Source organism: Neltuma alba, unplaced genomic scaffold (genome assembly GCF_004799145.2).
Source record: "Neltuma alba isolate B1F8T4 unplaced genomic scaffold, ASM479914v2 tig00011246_pilon, whole genome shotgun sequence".
Lineage (NCBI taxonomy): Eukaryota > Viridiplantae > Streptophyta > Magnoliopsida > Fabales > Fabaceae > Neltuma > Neltuma alba.
The window spans coordinates 44,172-61,667 of record NW_021635963.1 but is presented as its reverse complement, the minus strand read 5'-3'; the positions used below and the strand labels follow the sequence as shown (position 1 = coordinate 61,667).

Below are 17,496 nucleotides of genomic sequence, written 5' to 3'. Positions count from 1 at the left end.
TGAAAGGTCATCATAATATAAGGGTGTGGGTTGAACCACTACCGATAACACACACACACGGATGAAATTTGGTATCTTTAATGTCTTGCTTTCTAATTTTAATGGCATAATAATAAGACTTCAACTTTGTAATGTGAACACACACAAAGGCTGACAAATTAAGAGTGTGTTTCTGGAGGAGAAAGAGTATACGGTAATGGTCAATTGGGTGCAGATACAGTGTTTGGCCATCCATATATGGATGTTTCCTCTTCCTCCAATTTGAAATTGAAACCCGCTGTGGGTCTTTTCGTTGACGTTGACTCCATCCATAAGAGTGCTCTCCTAACTTTTTTTCACGTTCCACTACTCTGCAATTAGTATTGGAAGATTCCCAGGTGGCATTAATGCTTACTTTGAAACTTAATTTTTCCTCAGCAAAATTTCATGTTCGAGTTCTATAAATATTAACAAAATTATATTTTTAAAAAATTCCCTTTCTTAATTAACAAAAGCTTAAAAGAGTATTTACAAAAATATGGGTTAATATAATTTTTTTCTTCTCATTTTAATCTAGTCTCTAAAATTTGAAATGAGTGTTTTTCTTCTCTTTGCCAACGTGAAATCTGTGTTTTTAGTTTTTCAAGTTTGAAACCAGATTTAACTTATGGAGATTAACATGTATAGACAGAGTAAGTTTCAATAACAAAAACACTAGTTTCAGATTTCATAAATCAAAATTAAAACAAGATTAAATTTTGTGAACTAAATAATATATTAACCCTACAAATGTTTCCACACATGTCGTTGATCCACAAAGTCCTGATTCAAATACATGTTATCTTGAGGACATGAGTTGCATTTTAATTTTACCAGCAAAGAATTGTTTAAATATTGAGATAATCGATGATATTGAATATGAAGTTAGGAGTGACGGAAGATAAAATCATAGATGACGTAAATTATTGAAATAAATGGCATGAATTTATGATACAAGTTAGTTAAAGGGATTATTAAAAAGGTGGGTATGCAATATATTGAGGTTTGAGATGACGAATGGACCACGTAGGAGAGGGTGAAAAATCGGAAGGCGAAAAGTACCAAATGGCCATTAAAAAAATAGGATATACTTCTTATTATTCCATTTTCATGGCCGCTTCTAGAAAGGAGGCCATTTGATATGTCCTCAAGGGAAGCAATCATAATACTACTATAATCTGACAAACAGGGACTCACCCTTTTTTTTTAAAAAAAAATTATTTTTAAAAAAGTGTTTCTTTTTGTTTTCAATGCTGCTTGTTGTCGTGTCATGTGTGCCGCACGAGATCATCGGACCGATCGTGATCGCTCCTCACGTCGCTCTTCCGCCAATCAAAATCAGCCTCACATTTCTCAAAATGTATCATTTCAACAACACTTCCTTATAATATTGATGCCGACCTCTTGCGTCACCATAAATGGAATGTATATTTAATATTTTAATATTTAGTGCTTATGCTTCGTTCCATTTGATCATCGTCATCATGAAGTCAGTAAATGGGCAAAACACAAGCAACCTCTTCTCATCACATATTTTCACTCGTCCATTTTATTAATTTAATGTTAATTATTACTCCCTCCTTTTTTTATTATAAGAGACATTTGATGCTTATGACATGTTCTCATATATAAGAGACACTTAAAAGTTGTCTCTATTTTTTTGTATTGATTTCCTATTTTACCCATATTTATTTTGTCTCCAACTCATACTCTCTTTCTCTCCCACTTCTCTTTCTTTTAATAATTTAATTGTTCTCTCATACTCTCTCTCCTTATTAATGGGAGTATTGTTTGAAAAAACATTATACTTTTTACATATTAATTGTCCTCAACTAATTTTAACTGTTTTTTTTATCAACGTAATTTAGTTATTTCTCTTATAATAAGGAATGGAGGGAGTAGTAATTAAGGCTATGGTTATTCTCATTAGAATATGTTGTTTATATTCCACACTTGCGAAACAAAATCATCTAATCTGATTTAATTTTTATAGTAATAATCCGAGGCCACAAAAAATTGAATGTTTTTTAGTTTAGATTATGAGAGTCATGTCGAGAATCTTATAATAAAAAAAAATTCCTCTCTAGATCCATACACATAAAAATTTAGTTCATATAAATTCATAAGACGGCATCATTGAGTTAGAATTTTCTCTTTGTTGTTTCTACTATGATTGATTCTTAATTCAGTAGAGTGAATTTCTGATCTTCTCGAACTAAAAAAAAGGAGAGTGAACTTTTTAATAATAACTGAAAAGAACCAGCCTACAGAAGGGGGCGGCCCCACAAAGTACAAACTGGCACTGTTTTGCAGTTAATGTAGCTTATGAGGGAAAAAGAAGAGTTAAAGTGAATAGTTAAACATCGGGAAGAATTGCAATAGTTTGTCTTACAAAAAATAACTTTTAAAAAATCTCAATAATAATAAGTGAGGAGAAACTTGTTATCACAAGTTACTCAATTGTCATTAAGATTTTGTAATAATCATATTTTTTCTAAAAAAATTTATTGCAATTCTCCCTTAAAATTGTATGAAAAAAAGGAAGAGACAAAAGACTGAATAAATAAACACTCATCGGCTTGATCCCAATGTATATATGAATACAAAAATGCTTTTAAAAAAATTATTGCCAATTGAATAAAAAAAAACTTAAATCCAACCCAATCAAACAAATAGTGGTTTATTAAAAATAAAAAGAGATTGGACGGATAAAAGGGGAGTGAAGAGTGAAGAAATGGATTGACAAAGACCACACTCTTTAACTTAACGAAATCTATGATTGCGTGCGTTAGCTTTGATGGTTTGTCCAATCTTAGGCGTGACATAAACGTTAACCAATCCCCCCTCTCCCTCATCTACCTCCATAATCATGCCCCCTCTAATCCCCATTCCTTCTTCTTTTTTATATTCTCAATTAATCAATCACACACACACACACACACATATGTGCACCTAATTAACAATAAAACAAATAAATAAATAAAGGTTGGGATGGTGTGAAATAGAAGCCAACACAAGCAATGAAGAATGGAAATGATTAAAGTGTTAAGAGACATAACAGGGACCTTACAACTCGTGATCACCAACAAGGAACAAATTAATAACACACACGCACACACGCAGAGTTCAGCGTGAATGTTGAGGGAGGTTGAGATGAGAGGGTTACGTGCCATGTCACAGCACCACCCGGCCAATGAAACGGGCTACCCGGTTACTCGCTAACCGTCCCCTGCCGTTGAACCCCTCCAATTAGTGCAACTAATTACAGCAGAGAATGGTCGGGGTTTGGCTTAGCGGGGAAGGTATAACATATGGATGGTTAATGCCGGGAGAGGCTTGGGGCACACGCAACTCACGTGGTCCTCTCTTTTTCCCCACCCTCTGAGCTTCTGGAGACGACAGGGGAAGAAGAGTAAGTTTTGGTTCAAAAAGGCCAAAGTGTGGGGTCCATTGTCAGGACCTACGACCACGTAGGAAGGTAACACGTGTGAACACAGCGTCATAAACAGCACGTTTTTTAATTTTGTGCAAATATATGTGGTCGTCAAAGTCACCACGTTAACGTTTCCATGTGTTTGGTGTCCTCCAACTCCCTAATCAATTAGTATTTGTATGGCACCGTAATTCTATCTACTATTCTTATATTTTCTTCTTATCCTTCCTGCCTCTTTCTCCATCTACCCTCCCATATACTTTTACTCATATTTCAGATATTTCATATATATATATATTAAATGGTACAGGGAGTAACCACACCTCAAATATATTAATCCCTTGGACAGGTCAATTAATTCGCATAATGTAACTTGTCTTGAATATTACTTTTTCTTGTTTGGTCAACCAAGCAGCTACGTGTCGTATTAATCTAATTGAACTTTTGCTCTTGTTCAGATTATTGACTCATTCTACAGCTACAACGGTCCCTCTAGACCATCAAAATTAATTAATCCAATACTTTCTTATTAGCAACGAGAAGGAAAACATATTTTAACAAGAGAAGCGCACACACACACACACACACACACACATATATATATTAATGTCGTAAGATTATAAATAAGATCGAAGCTATAACTTTCTACTTAGCGAAAAATATATGCATTCATGTGACTACCTTATAAGGTGATTGACATTATTATATATAACTAACATTGCGAACGTGTCATTATATAACTCACATCTTGAGAACTGTCCCTTTTTTAATTTGACATGGAAACACATTAATATGTGAAACAACACCGAAATTTGACGTGGTTTCGAGAAAGCAATCTGAGTTTATTTTACAAATCAACTGATTTTTAATTTCGACATGTTTTTAGTTTGGCACACTCATTTGCTTTTTCAATCAACATCACGACAAGGCTTCTATAACAAGAAGATAAAATATGGATGACTGTTTCACATTAGTCAAAAAGATAAATTTAAATGTTATACAGTGACAAAATCAATAATATGTAAAATTAAAACGTAGACTGCTTCTATATTTAATGTAACCTCTTTGTCGGATCATAATAGATATATTATTGTATCATTGAAAAACCTGAATTATTGGGAAAGAAAAAAGGATAGGGAAGATCGAGTAGAGGTAAATGGCAATGAAGTCGGAGGAAATAAAGAAGGAGCAGGTAATAATAGCGATGGTGACGAGGAAAGGAAAAAAAGGAAAGCAGTTATGATTATGATTTTGAAACGAAAACGTGAAACAAAGGTTGCTAATATAATATAGATGGAGTTGGCTTTCATGAGAGAAAAAGGGCAAAAGAAGCAAGTTTCATTGGCCAAGGCATGCTTGGCGGCATATTCAGCAACTGTACTTTTCCTTTCCTTTCCTTTTCTTTCATTCTTCCTTAGACGCTCCGTTATCCCTTTTTCACTGCCCCATATATCTTCAATTATTTTCTTAAATTCCCATGTCCCGCAATTCAAATATTTATATTAAGGACCTGAAGTAGTATATATATATCTTAAGATATTGAGAGTGTTAATAACTACTCCTCCGGTCCTAAATATAAAATTTATTTTGTAGTGTAAATTATACTACAAAATAGATTTTATATTTAGGACCGCAGGAGTATCTCCAATTTTAAATGTAGGAACTAATTAAGGTGCTTATTTTGATCCTAAATATATGACTTCTTGATTGCATGTATGAAATGAGGTGACAAGATCATGACCCTTCAAAAACCCAATACGATTTTATTACAAACAATTAACTTAATTAATTTTTTAAATATTTAAAAAAATAATTATCAAACACCTGTGTATCTGTATATAAGATGGGATGGAGTAGTTAATTAATATATAATATTTCCTTATCCAAAACAAGACGGTGGTTATGTTGCTTGTTTTGTAACTCGTTGGATGCTCCTTAAATTGCTTAAATCTCGCAATTCTCGGGCCCTCTCTTTCTCAGCCACGTACAAGTGATGTACAATGACTTCTCAATGCATTCCAAAACACACGCCCTTTATATTGCCCTCTGCAATCTCCACCTTTTTCTCTTTTCACATCTCCCATCAATTACTATCATAATCATCGCTCCTATCTTTATCCATATTAATTATCACATCTAATCCTTTGATACCTTGTGAGTTTAATCCTCTGTCTCTTCCATCTCATTTCAAATTGCGCCAACAACGCCTAAAAATCTTCACGCAAGATCAACGGAACTAAAATAACAAATTGACATAATTTAAGAGTGGCATAGTATGAGCATTGAGTAGTGGTGTCCATAGCAACAAAGCAGAACTGTGTGTGATGCTTGGTTCATTTCATATAGAATGGAATGAAATAGACAAAAAGACTGAGTCAGTCTCATACTCTGATAAGCCTTTCGGCATATTGTGATTTCTGATATGCTGTTCTTTTTTTCTTTTTCTTTTTAATCCTTCCATTACTTGAAATATGATTCTGCATCCCATAAACACCATTGTCTTTCTTTGTCGTCCAGCCCATTAAATAAGTCGGCATGCCCAATCTGACAAAATCTCAATGCGGCCCTCACTCTCTATATTTATGTGGCCCACAAAAACACTTGTTTTCAACTTGTAATGCTGACACAAAAGTAGAAACTCTTCGTGCAGCCATTAGAGAATGTGAGAGTCTACAACCTAAGACAACATTTAAGTGTGCCACTAAATATTACAGTGCCGATATATTGTGTGTCTACGAATTAGCACTCAGAGAACAGGATACTATTTCTTGAAAAGTCCTTATTGCACAGTCAAAAAGCATGATATTGAAGCTTATATTTCACACTATTGCACATTTTTACACCACATATCATATATAAGCGTACTACGCTGATTCAGCAAATCCAACTCTGTTGTTCCCATAGTCAAACACCGTGTGGTAGCGACCCATGAAAATATCCCCAAGAATCCTGCATTTCAGAATCAGCACCATTGACTTTAGGGCTTGATATATGCATCTTATTGTTTTAGTGAGGAGAAAAGATAGAATCCATAAGCAATTCTCTGCTTTATTGAGAATGTTTTGAAAAATTCTATTCAGTGATACTTAACCGAAAAGAATGTCAAAGATAAGCTAAAAGCTATATGATTAAGAAGTAACGATAGTACCATAGAGGCCCTCGAGGAGGAGCTATATCCAAGGCTGTAAATCCACTAATGCATTGTGCTGCCTCTCCATCTCCCACTTTCAGGACATACTGATTCATGAAAACGTCTCATTAGTCATAGCGGAAAACTATGTTATATGCAAAATGCTTGGGTTTGGAAGTCAAGATACCTGGTCTGGTGAGAGTTCAAAAGCTTTCCCACCAATGGTGAATGAAATGTTTGGCATGGAAGATAAGCCTCCACATTCAACTGTTGATTCTCCATTTGGATTAGGAAGCCTATCACAGAGCTGCACGTGAGATTGAGGGTTTGAGGTTTTTGCTGAAAGGAAGCTTATTTTCTGGGAGACATCAAACTAAGGATGTTTTACTTAACCTCATTGACGTAGTCTAGGATCTGGTCTTCTGTCCCGTTTAGTTTCAGCCTATTTTTTATCCATGCCACTGCCATCTCACAGAAAGTGCATCCAGTATCCTCAGCACTTTCAGATGCCTTCTCTGTGTTATTGTCCACCACGCTCTTTATGCCCATACTGCACAAAGATGATCAAAGTGATTCAAAGCTACGGAGGAAGTGTCTGAGGCATCCTCGTAAGGTTAAGCTTTAAGTGAAGACTCATCAATATTTTTTTATACCGATCTCTAATGCATTCCCTTCCACTACAGTATGTGCAAAACACAGGCCAACCTACCTTCTATTGAAAATTTCATTTGACTTCTAAAAACATGGGTGTTAAGGATCAAACTCCTTCCTGATCACTTAGTAAAACCATATTAACGAATCCTTCAAATTAAAAAGCTTAAACTTTTAGTGAAATTTTAATATGATCTTCATAAGTTGGTAATGTTAATGCAGTCATTTGTCATCACAATATGGTTGGTTGATTCTTTTTTTTTTTTTTTTTTTACCAGGGATATGGTTGGTTGATTCTACCTTACGCTGTGAGTCCCATCAAAAGTACAGAAACCAATTTGAGAGCAAATTTGTTGTGGGAGAACCTGTAGAGGAAGAAAACATAAGTTGATTGACGTATTAGATAGATTCCTCCACTCCCAGTGTCGGAAAACAAAACATGTGTGTGATTTTCATCAGCAAACATAAGAAATGCAAGCAAATCATGATACCTCATTTATCAGCATATCAATTATGGTTTTTCCATACTGGTTGACTAATGTCTTGCATTCTTGGCTTACTAGTCCAGCTGCTCCAATTGCATGATTGATCTGAGCAATCACAGTCTGGAAATACAAGATATGAAGTTTTATGTTCACACAAAAATTGATGCAATAACCAAAAACTTCTATGAAACCACTATTTATTCCCGAAAGTTGATTGAAAACTGAACACTGTAAGAAACAAAATAGCTTCCACAGGAACTTTAAGCGAGACTAATATAGTTGCATACGTTAGAATGGCATTAGAACAATCGCAATATATTTGATTTTGTTCTGTTTCGAAATAGTGAAAGTCGCTCTTTTCATACCGTTGGGCCTGCTAATAAAGAGGTTCCAGAATCTGCAATTGCTGAGCAACCAGCTGCACATACTCCTGAAAAACATGAAGTATGCATCTCATTGAACAGTCTCTATTCTCAAGAATACCAGAGATTATTAAGAAGATTTAGTTTAGATGGATAGACAAGATCAATTATGAATTCACAGATAAATCCATTATAAGTGTGGCGCTAAAAAGTATGTCTGACATATTTTATATTTATTATTATTGGTCTGCGGCCCACATATACAGATGGAATGAACTTGCGCAAGAAAATTTTCAAGAATATAAAATAATAGTCATAAATACCAGTTGTTTCACCACCGATCAGTACGTCTCCCATCTCAAACTGCATTGAAGGGGAAATGGTAAGGAGGAAGACAAGATGAAAGCTGAAACATGTAATTTATTGAAAAAATGTCGAAGTTTCAAAAGGAAGAACCTGCCAATAGCCTTTCTGGGTTACTGGAATATATGTGTGTTCTCCTTTGTAATGATGCGGATCAACCCCTCCAAATACAATCTCACCTCCTTCTTCCCCATCAATATTGCGGTTCAACCAGAATGAAAAAACCGGTTCTTTCAAAAGTTGTTGATCAATCATGTTGTACCTATGATTATCAGATATCACAAAAAACACAGCTTCAATCAATATAAAATATAAAATCAATAGCAAGATGCATAAGTTATGAAAAATGTGATTTGTTCCTTAGATTCCATGCAATATATAGGAAAACATGTCTAGTTGGGCAGAGCAATGAAGAGCAAAGTTCGGACTCTGTCATAAAGAGGTTTCAAACTTCCATTAAATGATCCTCATCACGTTATTAGCAAACATCCCATTGTATAAAGTTCTAGATCAAGCTAATAAGGTAAGTCTATTATATGTGCGACTCAATGAAAAGTGAAAACTATGTTTCACATGCTTCCGTTTTTATTTATGATCGACTATGTCTATAAACCTTTGGTAAACAAAATCTACCTGCCAACTTACCATACAGGAACAGCACTACCGACTGATATTTCTTGAAATCCGAGGCCAAGAATGCCATCAAACTTGGCAGCCAAGAATGTGATGCTAGGCTCTCTGGTTGCCTCAATAAAATCCTAAATAGAAGACAATATTGCAAAGCCTGACTCAGTAAATGAAATTGATGACAACAAAGGTTCCCATTCAGTAAAATTTTACCTGGTTTTTAACAATCAAATCACCGAGTCTAACATTATCCTGGCTAAAGAAACCTGAAATAGCTCCTGTACCATAATGGATCTCAGCAGATGTTCCTGCACCAAAAAATAACAAAAAAAAAAAGGACATATTTCAATATATTGTCATCCGCATGAGTCCAGTAAATAGGAGAATGCTAGAGGCATTTAGAATCTTAGAGTTCTACATAGGTTGCTAAGAATCTTTTGGACTATAACTTAGCTTGCTTCCAGGAAAACTGACAGTCTATGCTTCCTCTTCTTTTAACCCCCCACCCCAAACAAAAGTTTATGCACAAAGTATCATAGTATGAGGTAAACATCACAGAAATGAATAGATAATAATATCCTTTATCAATATTATTATCTAAAAGTTCTCTTCTTTTCTTGACGAATCTGATGGTCAGAGGGGTTTAGTCAATGGATTTCTTCAGTCACATGCAAGCACACCCCGACTTATGGATGTCCAAGAAATAAATTTCAATATGTGTTCTAGTTAGAAATAGCCCATAAGGATAAGGGGGGAACCAATGGAGGAAACCACAAGGTGATTTTTTGTTGGCAATTCAAGAGAAATGAGCTATAGGTTTGTACCGTTTTTGTTGTAAGAGCGAGACAGGCTTGACTTGTATCTTGAGTGCAAATAACAAGCAATCTGCGATGAGACAGAATCATTTGCTTTTCTTATGTCTATCCAACTAAAAACAAACGCTTCAGCATGGAAAATGTAAATAATGAAAGAAACATTGAGAATACTTACTGAAAAGTAGCACTTAGAGGAAGGCACCCAGAGATTGGAACTCCCAGTGTCGAATATTACAGTGAACTTCTGAGAAGGAGTTCCAATACCAATCTCACCAAAATACTGAGCATTTATATAGTTCTTTAGTCCAATAATACTTGTGTCATCAGAACTCCTATATCTTCCACTGGAATGGTATCTTTCAGTTACTTTAAATAATACTCCTTCCCTAGATTGAGCTTGTCTCGTAAGCAGATTGCTTTGATCCAATTTATTCTTTTTTAATCCGATTCTGATTAACCCATTACTGGGTGCAGAGAGAACAACTGGGTGAAGAAGCAGAAAGAGAAGAGCAACCAAAGAACTGCATTTTGAAGCCATTTTTGAGTTCTGTAGCATATGAATCAGTTAGAATACAGCCCCGGCAAAAGAACAGAACTTTAAACACAGACATGAAAAAGAATTCCAACCAGCGCAAAGGATAAAAACATGGAGAATGGAAAGCAAAGATAAGAAAAGAAAAGAATGACGAAGTTCTTGAGTCACCCACCTGAGAATACACGGAGAGAACTGAAGCAGAAAACACTAACAGAGAGTAATAAGGAAACTTGTTTGCTAACCCCTCTTACCAACGATATCAGCTACCAGTCCCACGCTTATCCGCCATTCTTGTTTGTCAATCTACCGCGAAACGCAAATTCAGAATCGTCATTGCTCTACTTTGTTTTTGGGAGTATTTGGGCCTTTTACTGTAGTAGTTTTGCTTTGTTACTGGCCACTAGCCCATAGAGTGGGACCGAGGTCCGTTTTATTTATATGAAGAGATCAGGCCGCAAAAAAGAAAAATTCTTTTTTAAAAATAAAAATTGAAAAAAAATTGTCAGCAGAAAATTGAAATATTTATTATATTATAACTACTTGATAGTAATTAGATTTATTTCTTATTCAAAAGTAATTTTTCATTATGTTTATTCTATTTAATTATGTGCATCAAATAGGTCATGAGATTGAGATATTAGAATTTGAAAATTCATCCCTCAATTCGGAATCTTAAAAACCTCAGAGAGGATTTTACAAACTGAAAGATAAACCCTACTTTTTTTTTTGGTAAAGCATAAGATAAACCCTACTTAAGTACACATTCTGCCTTTTTTGTATATATTTATAAAATCTCATGTGAGCCATCTAAATATGGGATTACAAGTCACGTCATTTCTGTCCCTGTGAATCTTATAAATGGCAAAACACAAAACGCCAAAACATAGTAATAAGAAAAAGGATGTTGGGGAATTTTTTAGTTGGGGTGCCGGCATGGTGATGGGAATTAGTAAAGAGTCGTCGTGAGTTAAAAAACCTTCGAAAGAACATATTACATCCATTCTAATTATAAGAGTTAGTTGACTAATTAAAAAAGATTGAGAAAATAGGCTAAGTTAATTATTTGTAATAAATATGTGTTGTTTTTTCTTAAATATCCTTGCTAATTAAGTGTATCAGCTAGAATTAATTAATATTATTAGAAGGACTATTCTGAAAAAAAAAATATATAAATATGAGAGATAAAGTGGATTGGGGTTTTATATTTATAATCAAAATAAAAATCAAATAAAGTCTTATATTAAAGATCAGAAATAGTATTAGGTTTTCTAGATGTTGCTCTAACTTAACCTACCATTATTTATAACCTCACATCATCAGGACTATTCAATAACTAAATGGATTGAGTAAATTCTAAACCCCGACCGTAGCATAATTGACCAGTAGGCCACACTCATGAAATATTTTATTTAAATCAAGATTTCGTAGTATCTAAAATATTCTGACATGATTATAATATTACAAAAATATAATTAATACGTAAGATATCTAACACAAAGAACAAAAAAAACGAGCTCAAGTTAATAATGTCAATATAATAAGAACTGAAAAGAATCAACTCAAGTTTTTGAGCCTGACTCAAGAAAAAAGAAATTAAGTCAATCTAGACCTAATCACCTATCTAGCTTCCAAAAAAATTTAAACCGCTGTTATTTCCACTAGTAACATTGCCATTATTATCACTGTTAACATTCTTTGGTAGGGTAGAACCCATGATAGAAGTAATAGCCGCCGTTAAAGCTGCTGTGAGGTTAGGGTCAGCTGCTATAGCTGCACTCAATTGCAAGGGGTCTTTATTATTCATTTGAAGTCCTGAAAAATTTGATTGATTGTTGTTGTAAAGTGCTTGAGCCAACACCTGGGTAAAACCATTAGGGGAATTATTTGAGAAAGGCATTTGAAATTGGGTAGAAGGTTGTGTTGTTGGAGGAATGGTTAGATCCAATGTAACCGTTGGAAATGGAGCTGTGGCCGAGAGAGTTGCCATGTTACTTGAAGAACAAGGAAACAATGTCGTCCTTGTCAAGAAGCTTCCATTCATTAAACCATCACTACTTGACATTGATCCTGAAAGCAACATCCTTGTCGCTGCTGCTGTTGTTTGTGCCATCGCCATTGCTGCTGGAGGCAGTGCATGGTTATGATTTCCTTCATATGTTGTTACCAAAATTGTTCGATCCTCTGCACACCTTTGCACCTGTAATTTTATCCCCAAGATTAATAAAATAGTGTTCTATTTTCTTTTACAAAGAAAATCTGAATTCGAATGAAATGAGAGTTTCAAGAATTAAATTATAAAATGCACAGGCAGTGAGACTCATATACATTGAAGATTATCTGATCTATTTGTAAGATAATACTACCTCCGATCCTAATTATAAGAGTCAGTTGACTAATTTGAGGAGATTAAAGAAGTAAGTTGAGTTAGTTATTTGTCCTAAATAGGTGTCGTTTTTCCTAAAATATTCTTGCTAATCAAGTGTATTGACTAGAACTATCATTGTTAGAAAGACTACTTTAGAAAAAAAATGTATAAATATGAGAGACAAAGTGGATTGAGGTCTTATATTTAGGACTAAAATAAAAGTCAAACAGGGTCTTATATTAAGGACCGGAGGTAGTATGTAACAAATTTCTTATAACTATGAAGCATCAGTAACAAGAAATTATAGTTATGAGAACAAGTAATTACAGAAGAAAAGATGCAGTCGTCCGTTTAATTAATCTGACTGAAAAATTCTGAATAATCATATACACTTGATTTGATTTGATCATATTTATGTTTTAAAAAATGCTGAAACCAAATTTGCCCACATTTAATTTATTTTAAATTTTGGGCTCATTGTTAATTCATTTTTGAATCTGTCCCTGGATTTGAAAGAAACTGAGTTGGGCACTTGCAATGGTTTATTAAAGAAAATGGATAGATAAATACCTGTTTCCTGACAGGACAACCTGAAGCCATGGTGCAACGATAATAAGCTCGAGGGCATGGATTCCCTTTGGCCTTCTTCTGCCCATATTTTCTCCATTGACATCCATCAGTAATCTGATTATCGCATTATTTAATCAGCAGCTTATTAAATTCACAATAAAAAAATTAGCAAGTTCGTAAGAAAATAATCCAGACATAATGCTATATATACGACACACCATGGGTGCTTCTGATCGAGCTCTAACTGAAACTCTTGCCTTCTTCATGGTGGCTTCCAGCTGATCATCAACGTTTCTGGGAGGACTATACTTCTGATTAATTTTGTCAGCTTCTTGTTCAGTTTCAGTTCCTTTGTTGAATTCCTTCTCATCAGAACCAATCTTGGCCCTACACTCCACTTCCAAGGGTGATCTTGATCTGTCATTGCTTCTCCTCATGGACGAAGAAAGCGAATGTTCATCACTATTAGCCTCACCATCATTGATTGAAGCTAATCCAAGATCTATAAATTGCCTTGACACTAATGTTCCTCTGTTACTATCTGTTTGTTTCTTTTCTTCTAAACTCGCATCAGGCACTGGGTTTTCTGGTTTCTCAGCGTCCTCCCTGCCCTTGCGAGACTCGATGAAGTCTGTATGCATCTTCAAGGCATTGTAATTAGTATTGACCTCATTTAGCATGTCTCTCAGCTTACTATTCTCTCGCATCATCTGGTCTAACTCAGCGCGAAGAACAGCAACCTCATCAGTCTGAAACATACACGTAAACGATATATTTAAACCCTAAAACAAAGAGCAAGAATCACCCAAAAGAAAAGGTCATTCAGTTCACTGTTACATCTAGGTTTCTCACCTCAATATTGGCTCGTTTCACTTTACAATTAGCATATATGGAAAATTCATCGTCCACCAAGGATTGGTCGGTGTTAGTGGTCAAGAGACTGAGACCAGTCTATATGACAGAACAAGAAGCAAAACCAGAGTGAATATGAAACATATATAGAGTTATAATAAGGATAGATCAAGAAGAGGTGAGAATTAAGAACTCACGTTTACTTTGAATTCAAGAGGATGGGGAGGGGTAGAGAAATCATCGTTGGAAGATGAAGGCTTGAGATTGCTGTTACTGAAGAAGTCCATCTCTGCAGGGAAAGGGAGGGAAGAGTCCATGGGAGGTTGAAAGGCGTCTTCGAGAGGGAAGGAGTTGAGAACAATGGGATTGAAGAGGAAGGAGCTCCTCAAAGCTGGATCGGAATCAATGGAGAGTCCACCCCCTCTGGCCATGAGTTTCTATAGAGAGATGAAGAGAGAGAGAAGGGAAACAGATCGACGAAGACTAGGGAGAGAAGAGAAGTCTTGAAAAGTTAAGCAATGGACTCGGCATTAAAAATGGAGGAGTAAGTCCCATCAAGTGTTCCCAAGAAGAGGCTCAAGTGATTGTGACCTTGTTTGTGTTTTGCGTTGAACAGTCAAACCCTCCCCATGCCTCTCTTACTCCCTTTTTAATTTCTTTCTCAATTTCAATTCCTAGTCTTCCATTTCTTTTTAAAATGCTTTTCTTTGAAAGTTTGGTCAAAATAATATTTTAAAATTGGAGATTTTCAACAAGAAAACTTCTCTCGCTTTTTAATTTAAAAAAATCCACAAATCAAATCGTTACACGTGTATTGAATTAAATGATTTCAGTTCTATTAATTTTAAACTTCAAAATAATTGGAAAAAAATATGACTTTTAAATGGTCTGGTTATATTGTCTCATGTCTTTTTTTTATTGGCACAACACGTACGTCTTGAGAGAAACATATGTACTGCTTATTTATCATTTTTAATACTCTTTCGGTTCTAAATATAAAATCTATTTTATAGTATAAATTATACTATAAGATGGGTCTTATGTTTAGAGTTGAAGGAGTATTAAGAAATAATTTGATATTTAGTTTAGTCTTAAACATAAGATATCAATTCATTTTGTCTATCATTTTTATTTATTTTTCTCATGATAGTTCTTGTAATAGTTACACGTATTAGTTCTACCTGATACACATGATTAATAAAGATATTTTAAAAAAATAATACCTATTTATTTTACATAATTGATTTATCTTTTTTTTAATCTACTTAAATTAATTAATAAAGAGTAATAATTAACAAAAGTGTGAAGGGGAAGGCCCGTGGGTCGTAGTCAACGGTTTCACAGGAAGCGGGGCCCATAACACTATAATTTTGGACTTTGGACGCGTGAGAAGTGTGGATTCGATTCGAGTTGAGCCGATCACATAAAAATCGCATCTGCGCTAAATGTTGTTACTACTAGCTCGTGTTGCTGTAATTAGTCTGTCCAAGTATTTTAAGTATCAGCAACCGCCGGTCAAAGTCAACCCTCCCCCTCCTCTCTTCTTCTTCCACGTCATCATCAACCAATTCTTCTCTCATTTTTCCGAAGATCTAGCCTTGCCGTATTATTATCTCCGATCCTAATTATAAAATCTCACTTATAATTTATAAATAAGATTTTATAATTAAAACTGAAGCTAACATCATATATCTTTATCTCCGTCCACACATATTACACCTGTTTCTATATGGCTATTTTCTAGCTCTGTTATTAGCTGTTAATAATACGGGTAGTCTGCCTACAAGAGATGCCTTTCACACTTTTCCTTCTAACCAGACAGAAGGACCAAGATATAGTGATATACGTTTACTTTTCTTTTTAAATTCCCCAGTGAACAGGTAAGGCACAAACTTCGACGTTTTCTAATACTTGTGTATATAAAGATAAGTAAGAATTAAGTATTTTCTTTAAAAGTGGGTGTTCAAAAGGTGCTAATAATCAAGTGCTGTTGTCAAATTTCGCAAACGAAGATTTATATGAGATTTTTTTTTTTGCTCAAAAGATTTATATGAGATTAAGTAATTTATTTAAAAAGAGGTATTTAAATGAAACCCACTATACTTTTTATTTTATGATATACGAAGTAAATATGTAAGAATAATTTTGTCATGACTAATGTGAAAGTACTTTTAAAATGTGCCTTTTGCATATGTCAAACCACCCCGAAATAGTAATGGTTATTCTTTCTTCTACCACTCCGAATCTTAATACTCCCCTGATCATATATTTAAGCTTCAAATAGCTGAATCATATTAAAAGAAATAATATTTAAAATTAGTTAAAAATAATAAATAGGTGAGAAATATAATTTTTTTTAAAAAAATTGTTCTTATTCATTAAAAGAGTAAGTGAGAGGGGTAATAAATAAGAAAGTGATGAAAGAGAATATACAAGGGTAACGTGGGGAAGGGAAATGGACGAGACGTCTGAATCATAAGCTGACAAGACATTATTAATTCATATGCAGCTCTACAAGGAATGGCCACTGACTTTCGAATGCTCTGGGGTCCTGTCTTGTTACCAAATCAAATTAAAAGGCATCATCTCCCATTCACACGCACAAACACACCCTTGTCAGCTCTGTGCCACCCACGCTTCTTTGCCCTAATTGTTATTCAAATTTGATCCAAGTTTGTGTTTTTTGAGGAGCCGTGATAACTGATTCAACAGCAGCAATTTTCAATGGATTTCACTTTTCATTGGCAGTATGTTGAAAGCAAGAGGAATCAGATTTAGAGTGAGAGAGAGAGCAGAGGCAGAGCCTTTTGGCTTTTGTGGCGTTGGAGGCATCCTCAACAATGGTCGGCAATCACATTAATGTTGTTATACCGCGACTCTGCATTCTGGGACTACGCTCCTATGGTAACCGACATTGTTATAACTTTCGAGTCTCATGGTCTTCCCTCGTGGCCGATATTGCTGACTATTTCAAACACAAATAGTGGTATTGTTCTTCTTCTTCTTCTTTTTCAGGGTTCAAATATGAAATCACAAAAAGTTCAAAGAAATAACACGATTGTAAGGTTCACTTTGGTAGGAGGATGAGTGTCATTTATGGGAAAATTGGGAAAGGGGAGAAGACTTCCATGAAAAGTTCCTCCAGTGTTTTCAAATTAAACATTTAAAATCATAAGCACTATTTTAATACAAAGCATATGACTAATATTCTTAAAAGAAATGACATTTAAATATTTTAAAAAAAAATATTTTTAAAAAATGAAATTAAAAATATTTTAGGTCAAGAATAG

At 34.6% G+C, this 17,496-nt stretch overlaps 2 protein-coding genes across 2 annotated transcripts; both read right to left on the bottom strand.

The window, feature by feature from the left end:
• Positions 1 to 6,055: 6,055 nt before the first annotated feature.
• Positions 6,056 to 10,696, bottom strand: LOC114762926 (cyprosin-like). The gene is made up of 14 exons (XM_028952529.1): positions 10,592 to 10,696; positions 10,060 to 10,431; positions 9,894 to 9,954; positions 9,283 to 9,377; positions 9,088 to 9,200; positions 8,536 to 8,704; positions 8,403 to 8,442; positions 8,083 to 8,147; positions 7,724 to 7,837; positions 7,533 to 7,597; positions 6,975 to 7,131; positions 6,769 to 6,888; positions 6,600 to 6,688; positions 6,056 to 6,400 (listed from the first exon to the last, which is right to left on the bottom strand). The coding sequence occupies exons 2-14, from the start codon at positions 10,420 to 10,422 to the stop codon at positions 6,316 to 6,318; spliced, it is 1,536 nt and encodes a 511-aa protein (XP_028808362.1). The 5' UTR covers positions 10,423 to 10,431; positions 10,592 to 10,696; the 3' UTR covers positions 6,056 to 6,315.
• Positions 10,697 to 11,946: 1,250 nt separating this feature from the next.
• Positions 11,947 to 14,498, bottom strand: LOC114762927 (probable WRKY transcription factor 31). Its single transcript, XM_028952531.1, has 5 exons — positions 14,404 to 14,498; positions 14,207 to 14,305; positions 13,573 to 14,103; positions 13,355 to 13,468; positions 11,947 to 12,616 (listed from the first exon to the last, which is right to left on the bottom strand). Exons 1-5 carry the CDS (start codon positions 14,491 to 14,493, stop codon positions 12,041 to 12,043), a joined length of 1,410 nt encoding a protein of 469 aa, XP_028808364.1. The 5' UTR covers positions 14,494 to 14,498; the 3' UTR covers positions 11,947 to 12,040.
• Between the last annotated feature and the right edge of the window lie 2,998 nt (positions 14,499 to 17,496).